We start from the raw sequence: 25618 nt of genomic DNA on the forward strand, positions 1-25618 counted from the left end.
CTGTACACAGAGAATATTACCCAGCAATGAATGAGCCATCACAGGTGTCCCAACAATACGGAGGGGCTTTGCAAACATACAAAAGAGCCCAGAGGACTGGTGTTGCGAGAGGTGGGGTAGGGAATGGTGTGTGTGAGGTGGTCAAAAGGTACAAATTGCCAGGTATAAGGTAAGTTCTGGGGTTATAATCGACACCACGGTGACTATAGTTAACACAGATATATGGTATATACGAAAGTTGTTAAGAGTAGATCCTAAAAGGTCTTATCACAAGAAAAAAATTGTAACTGTGTAGTGATGGCAGTTAACTTATTATTGTAATCATTTTGCAATATACAAGATACCAAATCATGATGTTGTACACCTGAAATTAATACAACGTTATGTCAATTATATCACAAATAAAAGAAAAAATAAGAACACAGTGTATACTTCCATTTGTACCAGGTTCAAAAACAGGAAAATTCACCTATGGTGTTCCAGGTCAGAATAGAGCTTGGCTGCCCAGGGAGGGTGGGGGGCGGGTGTTGGGGAGTGACTGGAAGAAAACCTGAGAGGGGGCTTCTGACAGTGTTCTGTTTCTTGATCTGAGCAGTAGTTACACAAATACATTTGGTATGAAAACATTGTTCACTTGTGATGTTTGTGCTTTCTGCATAGTATACATCAAACATGTCAAACTCAGAGGCTAACACGGGCCAAATAAACAAGGTTTAAGTTTATGCGGGCCGCAAAAAACAAAAGCTTCAATTATCATAGAAACGTAGGTTTATTTCGATAGAGACATGCTGAAAACAAAGAGCTGAAATAAATGAGTAATCGTTAACATAAAATAGAACATTTTAATAAAAATTAATATTTTTTCTTGAACATTAACTTACCAGACACTGAATAACTGCACAAATTAATAAGTGTAACGCAAATAAACCTCTTTTTCTTGTTCTCTGAAAGCAAAGTATTTCCTGTTGCACACACCAAGTCAGTACAAGACTAATGATGTGGCAATCGGCTGCTAAAATATTCGCTGCTAGTATTAGTGGAGAGAAATAGTGGAGGGAAATGAATGCAACACCATTATAGTCATCAGTCACTAGTGAACGTTGTAGTTCGTTATTAATAATTATGTTTAACAGGACATTGTAAAAATTAAGTTACGAAATTTTTATCAAAACATTTCTTACATATTGTTATATTGGCTGGGCCACAAAAATATTCGTTGTGGGCCGCATGCGGCCCGCAGCCCACAAGTTTGACATGCTTGTTGTACATCAAAAAAAAGTTTACATTAAGCAAACAGAACTCTACACTCTGGGGTCATACAAACCTATTCTCTAAGGCTGCAGTCAATCTACCTATCAATCAAAAGGACTTCTGGGGCATGTAGCTGTGGCCCACCACAGAGGAAAGTCCAGTCCTTCCTCAGGTGGCATTCAAGGCCCTCCCTCTAGGCCTCCCTTCTTATGGCCCTGCCAGGATCACGCCCCTTCCTAGAACAACCATTTCGCATCACCTTGCCTTTGCCCAGCAGTTCCCCGGGCCTGGGGTGCCCTTCCCTCTCAGCCTGGTGAAACCCTCCTCCTCCTTCAGTTCTAGCTCTGCTCCCAGCCCACACTTTTCACTTTGGAAACAGCATTCACCTGCCTCTCTCTAGGGTTACATTAGATTCCAAGGTATCTTCTCCTTCATGCCATTCTCTTCCTCATGCTAATACTTGGTTACCAATTCACTTAATTACCACCTACTGAAAACTGGGTGTGTGCCAGGCACTGTGCTATCTACGGTACTTATGGGATCTCCAAAGCATCTGTGAGGTGTTGCCCAGCCCACTTGTCAGAGATGGGGTGAAGTGAGGCTGCAAAATGGAAGCTGTGTGATTTAGACCACAGGTCTGTCTGGCCCCAAAGCCTGGGCTTTTCATCCCTGACGTCTTGAATCCCCAGCATCCCCCTGTCATCTATACCTTTTACTACACACCCTACTACTCCAAGGTCTAGAAGCAGGTCCGGACAGAGCTGAGTGGCTCATTTAATTCTTAGTAAAGCTACTGAGACCCAAGGGAGGTGTCAGGATAACAAGGAGGGCATAAGAGCTCAGGTGGGGCTGGCCAAGCTTCCTAGAGCAATCACAGAGAACCCGCCTTCCTGCGAAGACAAAAACCACATCTCCACGCGCTCACCTTCCGCTGAGTGTCTTTGAGCAATCACTTTTACCACCCTCCAGGCTGAGCTTTCTCACCTGAAAACTGGAAGTACAGCACCAGGCTAGGGCAAGAATCACACATGTAGGGACCTGGTGACCCTCAGAGGGACAGTCCGACGTGACCTCACTGGTGCTCACATACCGCTAAACCCCAGAACACACATCACAGCAGAAGGGACCAGAGCCGGGCAGCTCACAAAGCAGGCTGCTCTAAGATGCCATGTGTGCCTGTACCCAGAAATGACAGAGTACAGGCTGGGGCCCAGGTACAGGAAAGGCTCCTGCCTTGAGGGGAAGACGGCTGGATGCGCTAGGTCCCAGGTTCTAGGTCCATTCAGACCTGTGTTTTCAGCCCTGGCTGCATATTAGAATCACTTGGGGAAATTTTTAAAATCCTGAAGCCCAGTCTTCCCCAAGCACTTCTGGAATGGGGTCTCAGCCATTAAAAAGTCTTCACGGGACTCTGTGCAAAGAGGGCTGAGGATAAATGAGTGAGACTGACTGGCCCATTTACAGATGGAGGAGCTGCGTGGAAACAATGTGAGATCACCAAAAAGACGCGAGATAGAGCCAGGACTGGGACCTGGGTCTCCTGGCCCCCAGGTGTGTCACTCGTTGAGACTTAAGAGGAGCCCCTGGGGTTCTCTCCAGCCTTTGCCCTGTGAGGAAGGGGGCTGGCATCTAAGACACAGCTGAGCAGCCTGGAAGGAGGAGACTGAGTCCGTGTCCATCACAACTGCGCCCTCTCTACCCTCCTCAGCTCCTTTTTCGGGTCAAACAGCAGCAGAGGCTCTGGAGATAGGGCTCCTCCACCTTGAAAAATCAGGGTCTCCTTGAGCCTGAGACAGACAACATGAGCTGAGAGTCAAGGGGTGTGGAGAAGCCGCGGCCTCTCTATGAATCACAAACACAACCCCAACATGCACTGCACACCAGGCCCTGAGCTGGGCGCCACATGGGGAAGACCCTGGCCCTGCCCTCAGAGTCAAGCATCCCCAGCCCCATTCCCAATATCTGCCCTCGGAGAGCAACCTGGAGTCCTTGTTTTGGCAACAGTGTTCCCTCTTCTCCTGTGACCCTGCGGGCAGGCCTGGGTGGGACCTAAAATCTAAGGCCCAGAGCTGACATGTGGTTGGCAGAAAACCACACAGTCGCTGAGTGGAAGGCTGGGCCCAGCACAGAGGCTGAGAAAGGCAGGCTCTCAGTGCCCAACATGAAGCAGCGGACAGAGGGCTGAGGAGGCGAGTAAAGACAGGAAGAGGGGAGACAGTTGGGGACTTCCTGGGGCTCACACACCCTGATGGCTGATGCAGACAGCCTGTCTACAAAGGTGCCTGCTGGATGCCCCATTTCACCCCATTCAGCCCAAAAGGCTGGAACCGGAGTGTGAGCCAGAACAGCTGTACTCTGCCTCCATCCCTCTCCCAACATACCCCACTGATCACATCTGGCTAGCAAAGCCCCTCCCCTTAGCTGCTTCCCAGGGCTGCTGAGGAGCCACAGAGCCCCCTGGCCCAATCCCTTCTGATTTCAGGCCACGTGACTGTGTGACAGAGCCCACCTCTCCCAGCTCTGCCCCGTGCTGGCACAACCCTGAGCACTCAGGGAGATCGAGATGGCTTCTAGGCTCCTACCTCTGAGCTACCCTCTCCTTTTAAGTATCTCTCAGCAGTGATTCACTTTACAGTCTGAGATGGTGGCTTGGATGTCTGCTCCAGACCTGAGACCTATTCTACCCCAGGCTGAGGGTAGAATCCGTCCCTCAGGCCAGGGCAGCCCCTGCTTTGCAGAAGTGCCAGCCCCCAAGGCCTGACTCACTTTGGCTGGGGGTGCCAGGCCCTGACTTTTTTTTTGGGGGGGGGGGTGAGGAAAGGCCTGTGGACACCAGGAATTCTTTCCACAAGGGCAACTGGAAAAGCCATGCATCTCTGCTTCCCTTGGCGGCCAAGGACCACGGAGGGAGAATGTTTAATATAAAAACATCTGACAAAGTACCTTCGGGATATATTTTTTGCATCAAAGAAGAAGCTCTTGGCAACAGCCGCTCTACCCCGACAAGGAAACTTTCAAGCGCAGCTCCCGATTGTTACAGACGCCCAGGAAAGCGTGCCAGCAGAGACAGGAGGAGGGCGAGCCATGGGGCCTGGCAGACAGATGGTTGTGATTAGGCTGGATGCAACCAAGTGCATTTTCTGGAATTTCAGGTCTCCTGAGAAAACCTGCTGGTTCCCCCCATGATGCAGGCCGCCCGAAGTGTAGGGGCCATCTGCCTCCAACTCAGAGTCGAGCAGCCCTGGACAGGAACAGGACTGCCCCCCTCAGCCCAACAGCTCCCTCTCAGAAGCCCACCCACCCACCCACCATCTCACGAGTGATTCCTTTATTCATCCAGCAACCATCCTATGAGCAGAGCTGCTGTGGGGCCTGGTGACAACTGTACATACTGAATCTGGGGTAACCAGGGACACAGAAGCCCCCAAGGAGCCAGAACTGTGTGAGTCCTACATCTTGCAGGGGACATAGAGGCACCATGCCAGACACTAGGGAACCCAACAGGGGCCAGACTAACTAGGTTCTAATCCTAGTCCTACGGATTTCTAGCTGGGTGACCTTGGGCAAGTTATTTAACTTCTCTGGGCCTCAATTACTTCTCCTCTAACATGGCTAATAAAAGTGGTTACTTCAGTTCTGGCTGGTGTGGCTCAGTTGGTTGGGCATCATCCTGGGCACCAAGGTGTTATCGGTTCGATTCCCAGTCAGGGTACATGCCTGGGTTGTTGGCTCCATCCCTGGCAAGGGGCATCGGATGGTGTCTCTCTCTCTCTGCCTTCCTCTCTAAAGATCAATTTTAAAAACCTTAAAAAAAAAAAAAAAAGTAACTACTTCATAAGAGCTGTGTGGAGGATTCCATGAATGAATGTGCGTACGACACGCACTTAGAGAGTATCTGGCACAGAGCTGTGTTAGTTATGATTCTTTAATATGTGCTATGATCTTTCTGTCTTTATCTTTATATGTTCTCTCTCTCTGGATCTCTCAGCAACCATCCTATGAGCAGGATCCTTTGTCCCAGGCAAAAAGTCATTTATTTATTCCACAGTGACCTCTGTCTAGGGAGTAGGCCCTATGCTGGATGCCTGACAAGGTCCAAGGCCCTTTAGGACCAAGTACATCCCAAAGTCTCCCTGGCCCCCGTGACCAGTCCCTCTCATCCAGCCCATTCCAACCAATTCAAGATACGCTCTGTGGATTCACCTTTTCCTGTTCTCCCATCTCGCACATATTAACCTTTCAGCCACAAACAAACTAAGAACACATGGTGGTACTGCACACCTCCCTGCTTCTGCATAAGCTGTTCCTTCGATCTGACAGGCTGTCTAGACCCTGTTGTCTTCTTGCCATTCCCACCCCAACAGAGTCCTCTGCTCTAATTTCTGTGCTGGTGCTCACCATGCCCACAGTTCCACAGCATTTAACACAATCACTCACAATTCTTTGCTTGCTGTCTACTTCCCCATCTAGACCATCAGCTCCTCCAGGGTAAGGTCCAGGCATTCTTCACTTTGTATCACCTGATACTGGCATACAGTTGGTTCTTAATAAATGTTCAATACATGGACCTGTCACCCCAAAGCCTATAGTCAGGAAACATAACAGCCCTGGGGTCCTCTGTCAGAGATCCCAGAGGATGTAAAAGCTGGTGATCTCTGGCGAGTCCGTTTCCCTCTCTGGGCTTTGGATTCTTCATCGGTCCAGGGTACCCCCACTCCATTCCCCAAGCTTTAGTGTTTTAGAAAAGGGGGAAATCCAGGACACCAATCCTCCCCTCCCTCTACATGGTCTTGTCCCAGACATTAGTTTTGCTTTGGGACAATGACGACAAGCTAAGATGCTGTAGGCCAGAAGCCCCAGTTCTCCACACAACCCCTCAGGGCTCAGGACCTGGTACCGCCTAGAACACATGAGCATCAAGGAGCCCCTGAGATCAGTGACCCAATGGCCCCCATGTACAGTTGAGCAAACTGAGATTAGAGAGTGAGGAGCTTACCTGAGATCACAGCAGGGAAACAGGCAAAGCCAAGCCTGGAACCCACTCTGGCTTTGTGGTAAACCCCATAATGCTTCATGGCCAACCAGGTTGCCCAGAACCCCTCCACCACTACCTGTTCCTCCCAGGACTGCTGAAGTCACCTTTGTCACTCCTGCCCTTCACCCCTCACCACCTCTACTCCAACTTTAAACAACCAGCCCAGGAAGAATGGGTCCCTTTGTGAAATAGCAGGAGGTTTTAAGGAGGGACGAAGGCTTTTTCCTTTGGTTGGTCAAAGCTAAAAAACACAAGGCAGAGGCTTGATGCAAGTTCCAAATACTGCTGATTTAGGCTCCTTCTCCCCCACCTCCGCCCTAAGAGGAGGCAAGGAGTCTGAGGCCATTTCTGAATTGGAAGTGGCAAGCTGGTCCTGGCCCAGGAGCTCAGGGTCCACCACCTCTAGACCGAAGCCTGACTTGGGGAGAGAGAGCGGGTATGGGCCATACCCAAGGGTCAGCTCTTAACCCAGGGGGACTGATCTAGGTTCATATCTAATTGTGTCAGGACACCAGATGGCCCAAACTCCAGGCAAAACATCCTTCTTGCCCTCCAAAACCAAACAAAACCCTCTTTTTAGATACAACTTTACCCCCTGCCCACTCACTGGACATACAGCAGCCCTAGGCCCATAGGCAATGAGCACTCTCACGTGTCAGGATTGAGCATGGTCATGCACAGCAATGTTGTCCAGGGTGTGATCAGTCTGTAAAAATTCACCGAGCTGGACACTTACCTGTGCACTCTGGGTATTACAGTTTTTAACAGGTTTACCCAAGCCCTGGCCCCCCCTTGCCTTGTCTCCCATCAACACCTGGTACTTTGCTTTGCAACCCATCTGACATCCTTGGGCTCCTCAACACCAGGCTTGTTATCACACCTCCAGGCCTTTGCACATGCTATTTCTTGGACCTGGAACATCTCCCACACCCAAACCTTGTCTCCTTGGTAGGCTCCTATTCATCCTGTAAAAACCAACTTGGATGTCATCTCTTCCAGGGAGTCTTCCTGGACTACCTCCCCACCACACCAAGTCAATCACTAATCCCTTCTCCCCCTGGACCGTTTCTATACTACTTCTCATTACTGTTGTTTGTCTTTACCTGTCCGTGAGTACCTTGAGGGCAGAGATGACATAATTTGTATCTCTTTGCCCCCAGACCTAACCACAGGGCCTGGCTGCCCCAAAGTCCTACAACAGGAAAAGGCACAGCTGGGACTTGAACCCAGGGCCCTCTGGTGCACAGTCCATGCTCTTCAGTCCACCTTGCTATGGAGGCTCAGCACATACTGACTGAACTGAACTGAGCACTTCGGAGAATGAAGAGCTCAAGGACCTGTTAGATGAAGGCATCTGAGGGGAGCATGCTTGGGCCGTAGAATCAGGAAGCAGCAGGAGACAATACTGCTCGACACTCCTCTCCCAGCTCCTGTAGGCACTAAAGATGAACATCAGACAGCATCGACTCCAAAAGGTACCTGTTTAGGGACCACTGGGAGGAAAGGTGGCAGGTGGGTGGGCAGCATGGAGTCACCTAGGTTGTAAACTGGCTCTGCTTGCTTATGTTTCTGTGTGGCCCTCAGCCACTCTCCTAACCTCTCTGAGCCTCTGTTCCCAAACTCTGTCAACCTACAAAATGTAAGAATCCTAGAGAAGGATCTGTGCCCTCAAGGAACTTACAGTCTGACTGGTGGAGGAAATCCAGCTGAGACCCCACTCTCCACGTGTTCCTGCATAGCTCCCTTCCCCAGGCCTTCTCTTTAAAATGAGGGGCTTTGCCCTTGCTGGTGCAGCTCTAAAGAAACCAGTATGCTGCAAGGACTGAGATCCGGTACACACATCCTAGGTCAGCAAAAGGGACAGCCCAGTCCGCATGTCAGGCAGCTTACAACATGGCTGGCATACAACGGGTGCTTAATAAAGCCCCGGAACTGTTACCCAATAGGCACAAGAATAGGATACCAGCAATAAGTCACTGGATCCTGAAGAAGCCTCCACCACCACCATGGAGTCAGGCAGGTCTAGCTTCTAAAGCAGCCCCACTACTCGGCTTCTCATTAAAGGACCCAGAACTCATTCACTCAGCACCCAGCACCCAGCCTGGCCTGGCTGCTCCTTGTCTCACAGAGCACAAAGCTCCTTGTGTTCTGCTCATTCTGTTTTTCTAGCCTAGAGCACTGAAGAGCTGAGAGAACCTGCCTTCTTCCCTCAACCCTCCTCAGAATGGCCATTCCCACATGGCCCTTCATCCTGTACTTCATTGAGTCGCGGCATATTCTGCCTTTAAATTGCTAAGAAGGGTTGCCTACCAGCCACTTACACCTTAGTATGAATTTAACTAGCTAATCTTGCTTTTCCTCCCGGAACTAAACTGAAATCAAGGAAATAGGAAAGGGGTGGAGATTTTGCAGAGAGGAAGATGGCTGTTAGGGGGAAAGCGCCCCAGGCCCTGAGTTAGGCAAGGAACCCAGAGTGTCAAGGCTCTAGGATTTAAATTTGGAGGTGATGTAGGGAAAGTGGAGCTTATCTGAAGCCTGAGAATCCACAAAGGCGGCACCCCAGGAACAGCTGCGAGCCCCAGAACAACGCTCCCCAACTGGCGCAAGCACACGGGTTCAGAGGAGCTCTACACTCCACCACGGAAAGGTCAGATTTCGCCTGGGATAAGGAGAGAGAGAACTACATAACCAGACACCCAGAGAAGAGAGACCATGGGGAGACAAAGAAGCAGCCCGCATATGAAAGAAAAGCAGGCATCACCAGAAAAGGAAGTAAACGAAATGGAGGCAAGCAACCTTCCAGAAAAAGAATTCAGAGAAATGGTCATAAGGTGGCTGAAAAGAATGGAAGACAAATTCGACAATATGAGCAAGAACCAAGAGGAAATGAAGAAGAACCAAGAAGAAATGAAAAATGACATCGCTGCTGTAAAGAACTCAATAGAAAGCATCAAGAGTAGACTAGAAGAAGCAGAGGACCGCATCAGTGAGCTAGAAGACAAGATGGAAAAAAATACCCAAGAAAAGCAACTTCTAGAAAAAAAAATTAAAAGGCAGGAGGAGAGTCTAAGGGAACTTTGGGACAACACGAAACAAAACAACATCCGCATAATAGGGGTTCCAGAAGGAAAGGAAGCTGAGCAAGGAATAGAAAACCTCTTTGAAGAAATAATGACAGAAAATTTCCCAGATATAGGGAAGAAAAAACCCACACAAATCCAAGAAGCTCACAGAGTCCCAAGTAAAATGAACCCCAAAAGACCGACGCCAAGGCACATTATAATTAAATTGGCAAACACCAACGACAAAGTAAGAATCTTAAAAGCAGCAAGAGAGAGACAGAAAGTTACATACAAAGGAACCCCCATCAGACTAGCAACTGATTTCTCAACAGAAACTCATCAGGCCAGAAGGGAATGGAATGAAATATACAAAGTCATGCAAAGGAAGGGGCTGAATCCAAGAATACTGTACCCAGCAAGGCTGTCAATCAAAATTGAAGGTGAAATCAGGAGCTTCACAGACAAAAAAGGACTAAGGGAATTTATTACCACCAAACCAGCAATGCAAGAAATGCTAAAGGGTCTACTGTAAAAAAAAAAAAAAAAGAAAGAAAGAAACAGGAAGCGAAGAAGTAACACAGGGGTAAAGAATAGGAATGGCGACAAATAAGTACCTATCAATAATAACTTTAAATGTAAATGGATTAAATGCCCCAATCAAAAGACATAGGGTAACAGATTGGATAAGAAAACACGACCCATATATCTGCTGTCTACAAGAAACCCACCTCAGAAAAAAAGACGCACACAGACTGAGGGTGAAGGGATGGAAAAAGGTTTTCCAGGCAAATGGAACTGAAAAAAAAGCTGGGGTAGCAATACTTATTTCTGACAAATTAGATCTCAAACTGAAGGACATAACAAGAGATAAGGAAGGCCATTTCATAATACTAAAGGGAGCAATCCAACAAGAAGAAATAACTCTGGTAAACATATATGCACCCAATACAGGAGCACCCAAATACATAAAAAAACTCCTGGAGGATATTAAGGGAGACATTGACAGCAATACAATCATAGTAGGAGACTTTAATACCCCACTATCACCATTGGACAAATCCTCTAAACAAAACATCAGCAAAGAAACATCAATCCTAAATGACTCACTAGACCAGATGGAATTAATTGACATCTTCAGAACATTTCACCCCAAAGCCACAGAATATACATTCTTCTCAAGCGCACATGGGTCATTTTCAAAGATAGACCATATGTTGGGACATAGGCAAAGTCTCTTCAAATTCAAGAAGATAGAAATCATATCAAGCATCTTCTCAGACCACAGTGGCATAAAACTGGAAATCAACTACAATAAAAACAACCCAAAGAAATCAAACACATGGAGACTAAACAGCATGCTATTAAACCATGACTGGGTTACCAGAGAGATCAAAGAAGAAATAAAAAACATCATGACAACAAATGACAATGAAAACACTACAATCCAAAATCTATGGGACACAGCGAAAGCAGTCTTGAGAGGGAAGTTCATAGCTCTACAAGCCTACTGCAAAAAACAAGAAACAGGGGTAATAAATTACCTAACCCAACAACTCAAAGAGTTAGAAAAAGAGCAACAAGAAAAGCCCAGTGTAAGCAGAAGGAAGGAAATAATAAAGATCAGAGCACAGATAAACGACATAGAGACCAAAGAAACAATACAAAAGATCAACAAAACCAAGAGCTGGTTCTTTGAAAGGATAAACAAGATTGATGAACCTCTAGCCAGGCTCACCAAGAAGCAAAGGGAGAGGACCCAAATAAACAAGATCAGAAATGAAAGAGGTGAAATAACAACAGATCCCGCCGAAATACAAAGGATTGTTAAAAAATACTATGAACAACTCTATTCCAACAAACTGGACAACCTGGAGGAAATGGACATATTCCTAGAAAAATATAACCTTCCAAAACTCAATCAGGAAGAATCTAAACAGCTCAACATGCCAGTAACTATGGAAGAAATTGAAGCAGTCATCAAAGAGCTTCCGGCAAACAAAAGCCCGGGGCCAGACGGCTTCACAGGAGAGTTCTACCAAACATTCAAGGAAGAACTAAAACCTATCCTCCTCAGACTATTCCAAAAAATTCAAGAGGAAGGAACACTTCCCAGCTCCTTCTATGAAGCCAGCATCACCCTAATACAAAAACCAGATAAAGACAACACAATGAAGGAGAATTACAGGCCAATATCCCTCATGAATGTAGATGCCAAAATCCTCAATAAAATTCTAGCAAATAGGATCCAGCAGTACATCAGAAAGATCATACACCATGACCAAGTAGGATTTATCCCAGGAATGCAAGGATGGTTCAATATCCGCAAATCAATAAATGTGATACATCACATAAACAAATTGAGAGATAAAAATCACATAGTCATATCAATTGATGCAGAAAAAGCATTTGACAAAATCCAACACCCTTTCTTGATAAAAACTCTCAACAAGGTGGGAATAGAAGGATCATACCTCAACATAATAAAAGCTATATATGATAAACCCACAGCTAACATCATACTCAATGGGCAAAAACTAAAACCATTTCCCCTAAGAACAGGAACAAGACAGGGATGCCCACTCTCACCACTCCTGTTTGACATAGTACTGGAAGTATTAGCCACTGCAATTAGACAAGAAGAAGAAATAAAAGGCATCCAAATTGGAAAAGAAGAAGTAAAGCTGTCCTTATTTGCAGATGACATGATATTGTACATAAAAAACCCGAAAGACTCCATCAAAAAACTAACAGACTTAATAAATGAATTCGGCAATGTAGCAGGATACAAAATTAACACCAAGAAATCTATGGCATTTCTATACACCAACAATGAACTTACAGAAAGAGAGACTAAAAAAGCAATCCCATTTTCCATCGCACCAAAAAAATTAAGATACTTAGGAATAAACCTAACCAAGGAGGTAAAAGACCTATATGCGGAAAACTACAGGACACTGAAAAAAGAGATAGAGGAAGATGTAAACAGATGGAAGAACATACCATGTTCATGGATTGGTAGAATCAACATCATTAAAATGTCCATACTACCCAAAGCAATCTATAGATTCAATGCACTCCCCATTAAAATACCAACGGCGTATTTCACAGACCTAGAAAGAACTCTCCAAAAATTCATCTGGAATAAAAAAAGACCCCGAATAGCCACAGCAATCCTGAGAAAGAAGAATAAAGTAGGAGGGATCTCAATACCAGATTTCAAGCTGTATTACAAAGCCACTGTCATCAAAACAGCCTGGTACTGGCACAAGAACAGACATATAGATCAATGGAACAGAATAGAGAATCCAGATATCGACCCAAACCAATATGCGCATTTAATATTTGACAAAGGAGGCATGAGCATACAATGGAGTCAAGACAGTCTCTTTAATAAATGGTGTTGGGAAAATTGGACAGATACATGCAAAAAAATGAAACTAGATCACCAACTTACACCATACACAAAAATAAACTCAAAATGGGTACAGGACTTAAATATAAGACGGGAAACCATAAAAATACTGGAGGAATCCACAGGCAGCAAAATCTCAGACATATGCCAAAAGAACTTTTTCAGTGATACTGCCCCTAGGGTAATGGAAGCCAAACAGAAAATAAACAAATGGGACTACATCAAAATAAAAAGCTTTTGCACAGCAAAAGAAACCATCAACAAAACAACAAGAAACCCCACTGTATGGGAGAACATATTTGCAAATGGTATCACTGATAAAGGTTTAATTTCCAACATCTACAGGCAGCTTATACAACTTAATAAAAGGAAGATAAATGATCCAATAAAAAAATGGGCAACGGACCTAAATAGAAGCTTTTCGAAAGAAGACAGAAGGAAGGCCAAGAGACACATGAAAACATGCTCAAAGTCACTAATTATCCGAGAGATGCAAATCAAAACAACAATGCGATACCATCTCACACCTGTCAGAATGGCTATCATCAACAAATCAACAAACGACAAGTGTTGGCGAGGATGCGGAGAAAAAGGAACCCTCGTGCACTGCTGGTGGGAATGCAGACTGGTGCAGCCACTGTGGAGAACAGTATGGAGTTTCCTCAAAAAACTGAAAATGGAACTCCCATTTGACCCAGTAATCCCACTCCTAGGAATATATCCTAAGAAACCAGAAACACCAATCAGAAAGGATATATGCACCCCTATGTTCATAGCAGCACAATTTACAATAGCTAAGATTTGGAAACAGCCTAAATGCCCATCAGCAGATGACTGGATCAGAAAACTATGGTACATCTACACAATGGAATACTATGCTGCCGTAAAAAAGAAGGAATTACTACCATTTGTAGGCACTTGGATGGAATTAGAGAACATTATGCTAAGTGAAATAAGCCAGTCAATGAAAGAAAAATACCACATGATCCCACTCATTTGGGGATAATGAAAAACATTATAAACTGATGAACAAAAAGATAGTTACAGAGGCAGTAAAGCATCAAACAGACTGTCAAATTACAGTGGTAAGGTTAGGGAGAGGTGGGGGAAATAAGAGATCAACTGAAGGACTTATATGCATGTATATAAGAGTAACCAACGGATGCAAAACATTGGGGGGTGAGGGCATATATGGGAGTGGGGTGGGGGTCGGGGGCAATGATAAGATATGTACACATATAATACCTTAATAAAAATTTGAAAAAAGAAAAAAAAATAAAAAAAAAAAAAAAAAAAAAAAAAAAAAATAAATTTGGAGGTGATGTAGATATGAGATGAGAATGTTGTATCAACCATTCAGCAGAGAGCTAAAACAAGACAGTCTCCCGTCTGCCACCCCTGCCCTGCCCACCCCCCACTGATGGGTTCCTGCCTGCCCGGCTGTGACTGGGCCTCAAAATTCCCACCATTCCTTCTAAAGTGGCCTCAACAACAGGACAGGAAAGTGAAGCGGAGACCTTGGACTGGATAAAAATAGACAGCCCCAACCCAGGCGCTGGGATGGTCATTGTGCAAGACAAACAAGGGCAGGTCCATCGTGGGGCTGCAAACACCCTACTCCAGCAGGACACCCATCCCAAGGCACTGAGAAGGCGCAGGCTCTCAGGACAAAGGGAGACAGAGTGGGCTGGGCAGCTGAGGGGGCGGAGGCAGCTCTCTGGGTGGTCTGCAAGGTTTGCCTGGTGGTGACATTGAAGAGCACAGAGTCAGGGCCTCTAGCCAGCTCCTCACCCCTATCCTTGGTACTTAAATTGGGACTGGCTGCCCCCAGGCTCCTTTGATCACTCTATATTGCCCCCCTGCCCCCCCACCCCCGCCACCCCGTGTGTCTCCCAGTAGGGGATGGGAACCCTTGCTGTAGAATTCTAGGCAGGCACTCAGGATGGGAGAGCTGGGCAGTCACGGTGAATTTTAAGGAGGGACGACTTACATTCACTTACAAATTTGTGAATTTGGGCAGCTGGCCCAACACTGAGCCTCTGTTTCCTCACCTATAAAATAGGGAGAATCGCATATGAGTCTCTGAGTTGTGACAGAGTCAAAGAGATGAAGAATGATCAGCACTTAGCAAAGTGCTAAGTAGTGAGTGTCAATAAATGTCAACAGTTGTCACCAACAGCAGTATTATCTGTCCTTGAATATCAGACACCTTGTCCCTGGCCCTGGCCCACACATTCTTCCCCTCACCTTTCTCACCTCACCTCCCACCCTGCCCTTGGGCATAACCCTGAATTCCATCTTTGCAGGATGACTCCTGCCTTCATCATCCAGAGACAAGCACAGCTCTGGGCCTTTTCCCAACCTGAGCCTGTCCTCCTTCAGGGTGACAGCCACCACAGCCCCAAGTCTGTGAGCTCCCTGGAGGCAGGGCAGTGTCAGGCCATTAGTCCTCAGACTCTCACAGCACAAGTAAACTGGAAAAGCTGAACAGTGAAGTGAAACCCTGGAGCAGGAGGAGACCCATGTGGTCCCTGGAAGGGGACTGGATGACCACAATGGGGAACCAGACAAAAGCCCACCAGACCCCATTTAATCATTCCCCCATCAGCTATCCCAAACTTCCTCCCCAATTCCATCACCCCTTAGAATTACAAAGCCAATGGATGCCAAATTTTCTCATGAGAACCATAAAGTCCTGGCCCACAGGAGAGAATAGCAGGGGCCTTCTCAGTGGCCAGGACCAAAAACTGCTCTGGGATAACTAACAGGGACCCACTGGACCCCAAAGGCAGCCAAACACAATGGCCCCAGGGTCTCCAAAGATCCCCCAGCTTCCAGAGGCGCTCTCTCCTGGAAACCAGATGGGTGAGAGGCCTCAAGCAGGTGCTATGGAGTCTGCTCCTTCCTGCCTGAGCCACACACCAGGCCCACTCTGGGAAGACAGAGATCAAGAGACTATGACTGTTCGGCCACATTGGTTCAGTGGTGGAGCACTGACCTATGAACCAAGAGATCACGGTTTGATTCCTGTCAGAACACATGCTGGAGTTGCGGGCCTGATCCCCAGTAGGAGGCCTGCAGGAGGCAGCCAATTAATGATTCTTATTGATGTTTCTATCTCTCTCTCCCTCTCCCTTACTTTCTGAAATCAAACAAAATATATTTTTTTAAAAGAGACTATGACTATGAATACACCGTGAACTGTAACACATTTTCACACAATGGAGTTTCCACCATTAATGATAGAGGGTAGGGGGATGTCAAAAAATTACCTATCCATCCAACCAATGCTAAAGTGATCCACTAAATTAAGCACACTCTGAAGATTGTCAGGGATACAGAAGCATGGATTCAGACATACTTTTAATCCTCTTCTTCAGAATTATATGTAGCTTTCATCCCCAGTCACAGAGGAAAAAAGATGGATTTATCTCTCCCCCCTCCTCCACTCCCTAACATCCAAAATGTTTACTCCTTGTGTTCATCTGGTTAGGTCTTTCAGGAAAAGGCAGTATAACCAAATCGGGCCAAAAGGCAGAGAAGAAAACAAAGTGACCCAGTCAGAGGGACCACCAGAAACCAAAAGGCAAGTAAGATCCAGAAGACCTAGACCCCAGTACCAGCTGTGCCGTGAGTCCCACAAATGTGACCCTCCACAAGTCACTTCCTGCTCCAGCTTCCAGTTTCTTTATCCTTGAAACAGATGTAGTCTTGTGATCTACCATGGTTGTGATGGAACAGAGAATGGATGGGAAAGGATCTGCAGATGGGAAGTGGCCAGGCAGCCAGCTTCGTGTAGAGTCATGGGGAGAATGCGGCAAGAATGACAGACAGAACTTTGTGTAAATTCAGTTTATCAGAGGTACATGCAGAAAAGTGGCGGGGGTGGGGGGGAGAGACAAGACAGAACAGTGGTTCGGAGCACATTGACAAATGGTTCTGCTCTTATGTGCCCCTGGCCAAATTCCTTTACTGCTATTCTGAGATGATACAGGTAAAGGGCCCAAGGACAGGCCATGGCCCAAAGTAAACACTTAATAGCTCTGGTCACTGTGGTTGCTATTATGACTTGGGCGTGGGGAAGAGGAAAGACAGCTCAGATGCAGACAGAAGCCCTCAAGCCAAGATCTGGCCATGCAGCTCCAGCCTGGGGGGCTGTCACCTCATGGAGCACAGGGCCAGGCCACAAGGCCCAGCTGTCCTCATAGCGCACCACCTGCCATTTTCCCAAAGGGTCCCACAGACCTTGGCACCCAAGTCCCTCCTGGCCCTCTATGCCCCCAAGTCACCACCAACCTCTTATTTCTTATGGAAAGCTTGATTCACATATTCTTGGAATGTCCCTATGGCCAACTCTTAATTGCAAAGGGGTGGGAGCTCCAAACTAGTGTTCTCTCTGCAAACGAGCCCAGCATCCACTGCTCAAGGAAGGACAGGGAAACCACTGGCCTCTGGCAAACGCCCTCCTTACCAGACCCTCCTGAAAGCTTGTTCCACCCACTCCATTTCCCCCTCTTCTGACACTTCACATAGTTCCTTCCCCAGAGTGGGGACGGCAGGAGAAACCCATGAAGAGAAATGTATACAAACACATCCATTTGCTGCCTCACAGCAGCTGGGAGAACAAGATCCCTTGCTAAAATGAGAGATGAAGAGCTGTACTGGGCTTTACTCACTTCCACAGGACAAGGGAGAGACAATGGGATAAAACGTGGATCGACAGACATTTTAGGTTACCATCTTTAGGTCTCATTCTTAACCCCAAGAACACCAGTGATGAAGAGATGGGCAGTCTTCCCATCTAAGGGTTGGGAGGAAAGGGGGAAAGAAAAGGAGTGGGAATATCAAAAGGGCCTCCATCCAGCACCACTCCCACCTGTCCCCCTCTGTAAAGTTCAACACAACAGCAGCGTGCAAAGAAAAAAATGCCAACCTGAGAATTCACCCGGAGCAGTGATGAGGGAGTTGGTGGCCTCCGTTTCAGTGTAAGACAATGTGGAATCAGATAGATCTACGGGAGGAAAGAGAAAGAAAACTTAGTTGGCTCTGGGGTGTGCCTCCCATTTTGGCTTTCTCATGCATCTGTATGCACGTGTGTGCACGCAAGTGCTTGCAAAGGGCAGGGTGTCCCTCCCAACTGATGCCACTCTGTAACCCTGTCCCATACTTGTGCAAGACCAGGCCAGCCAGCCCTGGAATTCTTCTGGAAAATGCCAACTACTGCAGCCCTGGCACCTGAAAAAGTTGCAACTGCTCTGACCACAGAAATAACCCAAGTTCTGGGGACTGAGCAAGTAGCAACTTGGAGCCTCCCTGGGTACGGTTAAATTAAGCCCCTAAACAATTCATAGTTGCTATACTTAATTACAACCATTAAAATTCTTGAAGTTGTTCCTTCTTGCTTCCTTCCTTCCTTCCTTCCTTCCTCTCGCTGGAGCTGGGGAAACTGTTTTAACAAGTTACCAGCCATCCCCCTCTGTCCCGCTTACACCCCTCTAATTAAGGGCTCAAGCATTTGCTCCCAGATTAAGTTTTTTTCCTCTCCCCTCCTCCACTCCCTAACATTCCAACCTGCTCACAGAGCGACTTTCAATGCCTGGACTGTGTTTTTTTTTAAGGTGTTCATTTTTGTGTGAGTAGTTTTAAGTACTTCATATGGCGTGCATTATTTGTTTTCCCCTGTCTCAGTGCTGTTAGATGGGAAAAGGAAAATCTTTTGCACTTTTTTTTTTTTTTTTTTTAACACTGAGCTGCTAGCTTAATAAACCAATGCCTTTTGGGGCAGGCAGACTTGGAAAATTTTTCCTGGGCCTGTGCCTACTGCTACCAGTGATGGGGTATTGGTCCCTGTTAAGGGACAGGCCTGTCCAGGAGTCGGAAGAGGCATGTCCTGTGAGGTCTGCAGCACTTTCATCATCTCACCCAGCACAACCTACGTCTGGTTCAGCTGGTCCCACCTGGCTCAAGAGAGGCACCCAAGCTAGGGATTCCTAAGGACAAACCATTAGCCTAGGCCCTCGCTAGCTAGGATTCCATTCGATCCTGCAGGATTATTTTTTTTCCTTTTACCACATGGCTTGGGAGAGCGGGAAGATGAAACATTAACCAATTTGGCCTCTTTTTTTTTTATTTCCCACTTGCCAGATGCTGACTGGGTGTTCTGAGTTTTATTTTGTTTTTGGAATCATGTGATCACAGAGGCTTAGAAGTGAACTGACTTTTTGTTTATGAAAAAGCAACAATGCAAGGAAAAGAAAATAATACAAAAAATAACTCGGGCTGTTTATCAGGGCATGAAAAAGTTATCTGCTGGTAAAATGTATTTGGAGAAAAATAAGGACAGATGGAAAAATCTCTTAAAAAAAAATAACCTCAATGCCTCAGTGGGATCTTCTTAAAAGATTGTTCCTTTTAATACTTGATGTTCCCAAAGTGTGCAGCACCCCGAGTCTCGTTATCACAGGCTAAACCCCATTTCTCAGTGAACCACTGTGGAACTAACACAAGACAGCTTTGTGAGGTTCCCAGGAGTGACAACAACAGGCAGTTTCTACCTTTTACAGCTAGTAAGTCCCCATAATGCACTCTGCAAACCCTCACATCTGGTGCTTCTAAGTGAGGCCCTAGAAGTCTGAAGGGTCTTCGGGCTGTTGTAGAAAAAGAACACTCCCCATCTCCATCACGGCTCCACCCCAAGGACAGACCCCGCTAGAAGTCGGAACCCCCAGATTCAAGTCACACCTCCACTCTTAGCAAAATCAGGGGTCACCAACTTTTTCTACAAAGGGCCCAGTATATATTTTAGTATGTATTTTCAGACCTGCAAGCCATACAATCTCTGCTGCAACTATTCACCTCTGCTACTGCAGTGTGGAAGCAGCCGCAGACAATGTGGAAACGGGTGAGTGAGGCTGTGTTCCAGAACTTTATTACAAACACTGAAACTGGAATTTCATACGATTTTCACATGTCATGAAATGTTATTCTTCTTTTGATTTTTTTAACCATCTAAGAAAGTAAAAACCATTCTTAGCTCGCAAGCCATACAAAAACAGATGGTGAGCTGTTGTTTGCAGACTCCTGAGCTATATGACCACCAGCAAGTGTCACTTCCTCTCCTTAGGCCTCAGTTGTCCCATTCGTAAAATAACCAGGACACCTGTTGACTTCCAAATGGTCACTCTGCAGGGCTAAGTGGTGTCCTTCATCACAGGCTAACCCACAATTCCTCAGGGCAATGATCCTTGACATTCAAACTGAGTTTACTACTTTACTAAGAACATTTGAGGGTGTGTTTTTTCTCTAATGAAACTAGGGGCCTTCTAAGTGACTAGTGCAATTATGTTAACTTAGGAAATGCTGAGACAAGCCTGTGAGGGAAGAAGGGGGAACCGGTGAGCTGAAAAGGGGGCGGCGCTGGGTTGATGCTCATTAGCTGGGGGGCCCTCCCTATCCTTCACTTTATTTCCCCATCTATGAAGTGACAGAGTCCAACCAGATGACCTTTCCAGTTCCCCAGAAAACTAAATAAAGCTCCTCCATCCATGGGATGACCATATGTCAAGAAAAACAATGAAGAACTTGCTATCGTTAACCCTCTGACTCACACACCATCATGGGACACCCTCCGTCCTCCTGGACAGAGGAGGTCAAACTCCTGGAGGGACCTGGTGGGCACTTGTGACTCCACAGGAGGGCCTGGAAGGAAAACGGGGCTGGATGTCTGAGAGCCGATGACACTTAGAAGGGACCTCCCAGATAATGCTGACACACGCTATTGAGAAGAGCCTTTACCAAAAACAAAACAAAACACACTTTTTGTGGTCACTTGGTGGAATGTGTTAGCATCACTGCCACGCCATCTGACTTTTAAAGCCTAACCAAGTCCCATGGGAACTGTCTGGGTCACAAAGCTGTTCTCCTGGTACTATTAAGGCCAAATTAACTCACCGCACCACTAGCACTCTCCACTGGAGGAAACAGGAGGGCCAGGAAACAAGCCATCTCTACTTTTAAAACCACACACATTTACACAGAAGACAAGCTGCTCATCTAGCCCCAAGGTTTGCAGAGAACACATTCTACCTCTGAATGGGACCTGTCTAAAATGACGTGACCACCGTGCCAGGGGCTTTATGTACCAATGCAAATGCTTTCTTCAACGTTCCAACTGTTGTTCCTGCCCAGGTAAACTTTTTGGCTTCTAAAGGGGAAAAACCTACAGCTCCTCTCAACAGTGACTTCTTGCTCAACCTATTTGTCATAGTAACAATGAATACACACTAAAGGAGAATAATCTAAGACTGGGGGAGGGAGAGAAAGGAAAAGAGACAAATACCAAACCACCTCCAATGAGATGCTTAAGTCCAAACCCATTCATCTCCCACAGGCCCATTTTTAAAGGTCACAGAGAGGTTAATGATGAGCGGAGGAATTTCAAGATGTAAATAGCCCACTGGAGAGGCTGTCTGCTTCGGCCCCACTGAGGGTATATTTGTAATACTTCACCCCATTTCAGAAGCAGCCAGGCCAGTTTCCCCCCGCCCCTCCAGCCCTTGGGCTCGCAGGCTGGGCACTGGAATGAAGGGGCACCCGGGACAGACACACCTCCCCCAGGGTCGGAAGGAGGACACACTTACCCAGTGGCTTGTACTCGTCGCGAGGAGACAGCCGAGAGTAGGGGGGTGGTGGTGATTCTGGAAGACAGGAGACAGCATGTCACTGCCAGGGTGGGAGAGGTCACACTGGGGATTCTTCTACAAGCTTTTGATTATTGATTCCCTCCTGTAATAAACCCAGCTCACAGGAAACCCTCCTTTTCTCCCATCACCTCTGCTGCCCAAATCCACTGGATCATCATTGCTCAGCAGTAAGGCCCAGGCACAGGGTCCAGACCTGGGGTCAATCCCTGCTCTGCCACCTTAGGCTGTGCGATCTTGGGCAGGTTACTTCACTTCTCTGAGCCTGTTTCCTCGGCTCTAAAATGGTGACACTAGCCCTGGCCACACTAGTGTGGCTCAGTTGGTTAGGCACGGTCCTGTGCACCAAAAGGTTGCTGGTTCATTTCCCAGTCAGGGCACATGCCCGGGTTGCAGGATCGATCCCCAGTAGGAGGCATGCAGGAGGCAGCCAATTGATGTTTCTCTCTCCCTCTCCCTTCCTCTCTCTCTAAAAGAAAAAAAAAGAAAAAGAAAAAAAAATCAACCAATAAGAAAACATTTCTTAAGAATAAAAATAAATAAAACGGTGACAATAATCATATGGACCTCCCAGGTTTGCCAGGTGGGTGAAAGAAGATAATGTATATAAAATGCTTAGCACAGCTCTTGGTACTGTGAAAAAATACCTCCACAAACACTTAACTGTTATTATTATAATGAGAAACACAGGTGCAGGGGAAAGCCAGAGCCAGGGTTGTGTGATAAAATACCAGATGCTCAGGTAAATTTGAATTTTGGATTTCCGTGGCATAGCTTTTGGTCTAAGTATGTCCCTCACAATATTTGGGACATACTTATACTAAAAAGGTATGTGTTGTTCACCTGAAATTCAAACTTAACTGGCATTCTGTATTTTTATTTGCTAAATTTGGCAACTCTAATCAGAATTGAGTCTGAGTGCAGAGACTCAGACTCAAGCTCGTTTCCCAACAAGCTGCATTAGAAGTAGCATTCTTTGCGGCAAGGAGGGCAAGATTGGTTGGAACCCGAGAAGCCAAACCCAGTTACCTAGATGTGAGACCTTAAACCAGTCACTGCCAGCCCTCGGCCTCAGTCCCCCCACTTTGCAAAGGGGTGGGACACAAGCTCTCTACTGCCTTCCAGCTCAGGCTCTGTGTGATTCCTTATTGTCTACGGTATTTTTCTTTTGGTTTCCTTTCATTTGCCTAAAATACTCCTCCTTAAAAACATATACTTTGTCTTCAGAAGAATTCCTTAGCCTCTTGCTTTAGGGGAAGTAACAATTTGCTAAACTAAGTAACAATTTGCATGAATGAAATGACCCTTCATTTTCCCTAAATGAAACTAAACACCATCAAATCGCAAACTAAAACAAACTCTCAGTGGTAGTAAAGTGGTAATAACTATTATTAGGCAGGTATCAGTAACGACACAAGGGGTAATAAGTGTTTTTCGTCATTATAATAAGGCACAATTAGCTGTAGGAGCATTTGTTTTGCTCCATACACCCTATGCAGCTTCAGCTCTTCCCCACCCTGGCTTTTCAAGCCAGAAATTATTTCAACAAAGTGAAGGCTCTGAGGTCTAGAAACAGGGAATCTTTTGTGGACAGTATTTAGGGAGAAGGAAAAGTGAATCATGGAGTAGCTACTGGGAGAGAAGCAAACGTCTGCTGAAAGCCTACCCTGTGCCTCCATGCCAGGCATTTTCAGTTTCATTTATTGTATTTTATTCTCTCGGACCTTAGGTACAGAGTTGCTCATCGGGCACTTGTTTTTATTTTATCCTTTCTCAGAGACAAAATGGTCAATATTCCCATTTTACAGAGGAGAAGACTGGCTTGCCCAGTGTCCCCCAGCCAATCATGGTAAAAGTAAGATTTGAGCCCAGGCTGACTCTGCTCTACACCCCAACGAGACAGGTAATCAAAAGGCACCCCATCTTCCACCCCTTCACCCCAGCTAAGTCACATCATCCGCAAAGTACTCAGTAAGCGTCTGTGGACTAAGACAACAGCTATGGGGATAATGGTCAAGTTGGGGGCACCAGTGGACAAAGGTGTGGATAAAGAGGACTGAAGGGCCAAAGTGATCACGGGAGACCCCAACCAGAACTCCAGGAGGGGAGTTATTTGCCTTCAGTAGGAGTCACCTTACCTACTGGTCCTCAGGACTTGGAGGGGTAGAGACCAGACCTGAGTGATAGCCAGCCTCTCAGGACAAGAGTCAAAACACAGGCAGGGCTCGAGCTCCCCGGGGAAGGAGACAGGAGGCTGGTGCTCCCACTGGACAGAAGACTGGGGCCTGGACAGTGGAAGTGACTCCCTCAGGGCCAGACAGGGAGCTGGTTGTAGAGCCAGAACCAGAAGCCAGGTCTACTGACCCCCAGCCTCAGGCCCTTTCCACACTATCCCACTAACTTATCACAAGGACTGCAATTACTGTGCTAGGGTTCCTTTGGCAAAAATCTGAAAGGCTGAGGCCCAGGCCACACAAGGAGGGAGGCTCTGTACAGCTGACCCCCAGAGATGTCCCCAAAAGTGAAACGTGGCAGCAGTGGGCAGTGGTGGGAGTCAAGCCACTGTCAGTCATCAACCTCAGTGTCTCTTGCAGGAGCCACCTGCCACCCATGGCCACACCTGAGCTGGCAGGGTTCTAATGACATGAGTGAGACAGAAAGCATCTACAAACCTGAAATGTCAGACACACCAGCTAGCAGGGAACTGCAAAAATCCCGGGAAAGACTTTCCCAGGCCCCCATTTGCACCAGCAAAGCAGTTTGCACCGAACTGTAACAACTGTGGGGATGGAAGCTAGTTACTCACTTCTATACCAGGCAAGTGAAAAAGTATGAAGGGCTATAGACTTCACCCCCCAGCAGGAGGAATTAGAATGTCAGAGGTTTGCCTTACTCAACTTCTTGGAGTTCACCCAACTCAACTTCTTTTAAATGATGGGGCAACTGAGATCCAGCAAGATAAAGGACCAGCCCAAGGCCACAGAGAAAAGTACAAGTTCCTCTTTCAATTAAACAAAAGGGGAGGCCAGTTGGGGACCAGTATCAAGTTACCTTTTCTTGAAAAATTGAATTATCATCCACACACTCTTAAGATTCACTCTTTTGAAGTATACAAGTTAGTGGTTTTTAATATATTCAGAGTTGTGAGACCAACACCACTACCTAATTATAGAACATTTTCATCACCCCCAAACTCCAAATGCCAGGCAATCAAAATAATCTACTTCCTCTCTTTAGGGATTTTGCCTATTCTGGCCATTCCACACAAATGTATACATGTATGACCTTTGTGTCTTGGCTTTGTTCACTTAGGATTATGTGTTCAAGGTTCATTCATGTTGTAGCATATCATTCTTTTTTATGGCTGAATGATATTCCATTGTATGACATTCCATTGTATATATCATGTTTTGTTCATCCATTCATCAGCTCATGGACATTTAGGTTGTTTCCACTTTTGGGCTATTATGAATAATGCTATGAACAATACTGGGTAACCTTTTCAAAAAATACATTTTTTTATTGATTTCAGAGAGGAAGGGAGAGACAGAAACATCACTGACAAGAGAGAATCATTGATCAGCTGCCTCCTGCACGCCCCCTACTGGGGATGGAGCCCGAAACCCTAGCATGTGCCCTGACTGGGAATCAAACTGTGACCTCCTGGTTCATAGGACTGAACCACTGAGCCACACCGGCCAGGCCTGGGTAACCTTTAACTGGCACCTCCACTTCCATATATCCAGGCCCCACGGATCTGGGAGAATGGAGCTCCAGGACATTCAATCAGGTGAGCAAGGTGGGCACTCAGGTCAGACACTTGATATATAAAACAAAAGGTTAGATAAGAAAGGTGTGAGCTGCCCTCAGACCCTCTGTTCACTCCCTTCTCAGAAGCTTAGTGCTTGCAAAAGTTGTGTTATTTAAAAATAGTAACTTTAAGAGTCCTGCAGACCCATATGAAAGAAATGAACATGGAGGAGGGAGGGAGAAAATGGGCAAGAGAGAAAAGGAGAGGGAGAAGGAGAAAGAGAGGCAGAAAGATCAGAAACTCCAGTTCCCTCAGACATCTAGCCTCAGGCATCAACTTCAGGAATCTCCTCCAACTTCCTCCAGAAGTGAGAGAGCAGTCAGCCAGGGGCCGCAAGTACCGGAAGAC

General features: G+C 46.4%; 1 protein-coding gene across 1 annotated transcript in view; it reads right to left on the minus strand.

Moving 5' to 3' along the window:
• Positions 1 to 25618, minus strand: part of SMAD6 (SMAD family member 6) — an 88687-nt gene that overhangs the window by 57576 nt on the left and 5493 nt on the right. Inside the window, exons 2-3 of the mRNA XM_080678419.1 lie at positions 21400 to 21456; positions 17694 to 17771 (exon numbers count right to left, since the gene is read on the minus strand). Coding sequence (XP_080534545.1) covers positions 17694 to 17771; positions 21400 to 21456 — 135 coding nt within the window. The remainder of the gene's footprint in view (positions 1 to 17693; positions 17772 to 21399; positions 21457 to 25618) is intronic.

Source organism: Plecotus auritus (genome assembly GCF_963455305.1).
Source record: "Plecotus auritus genome assembly, chromosome: 1".
Lineage (NCBI taxonomy): Eukaryota > Metazoa > Chordata > Mammalia > Chiroptera > Vespertilionidae > Plecotus > Plecotus auritus.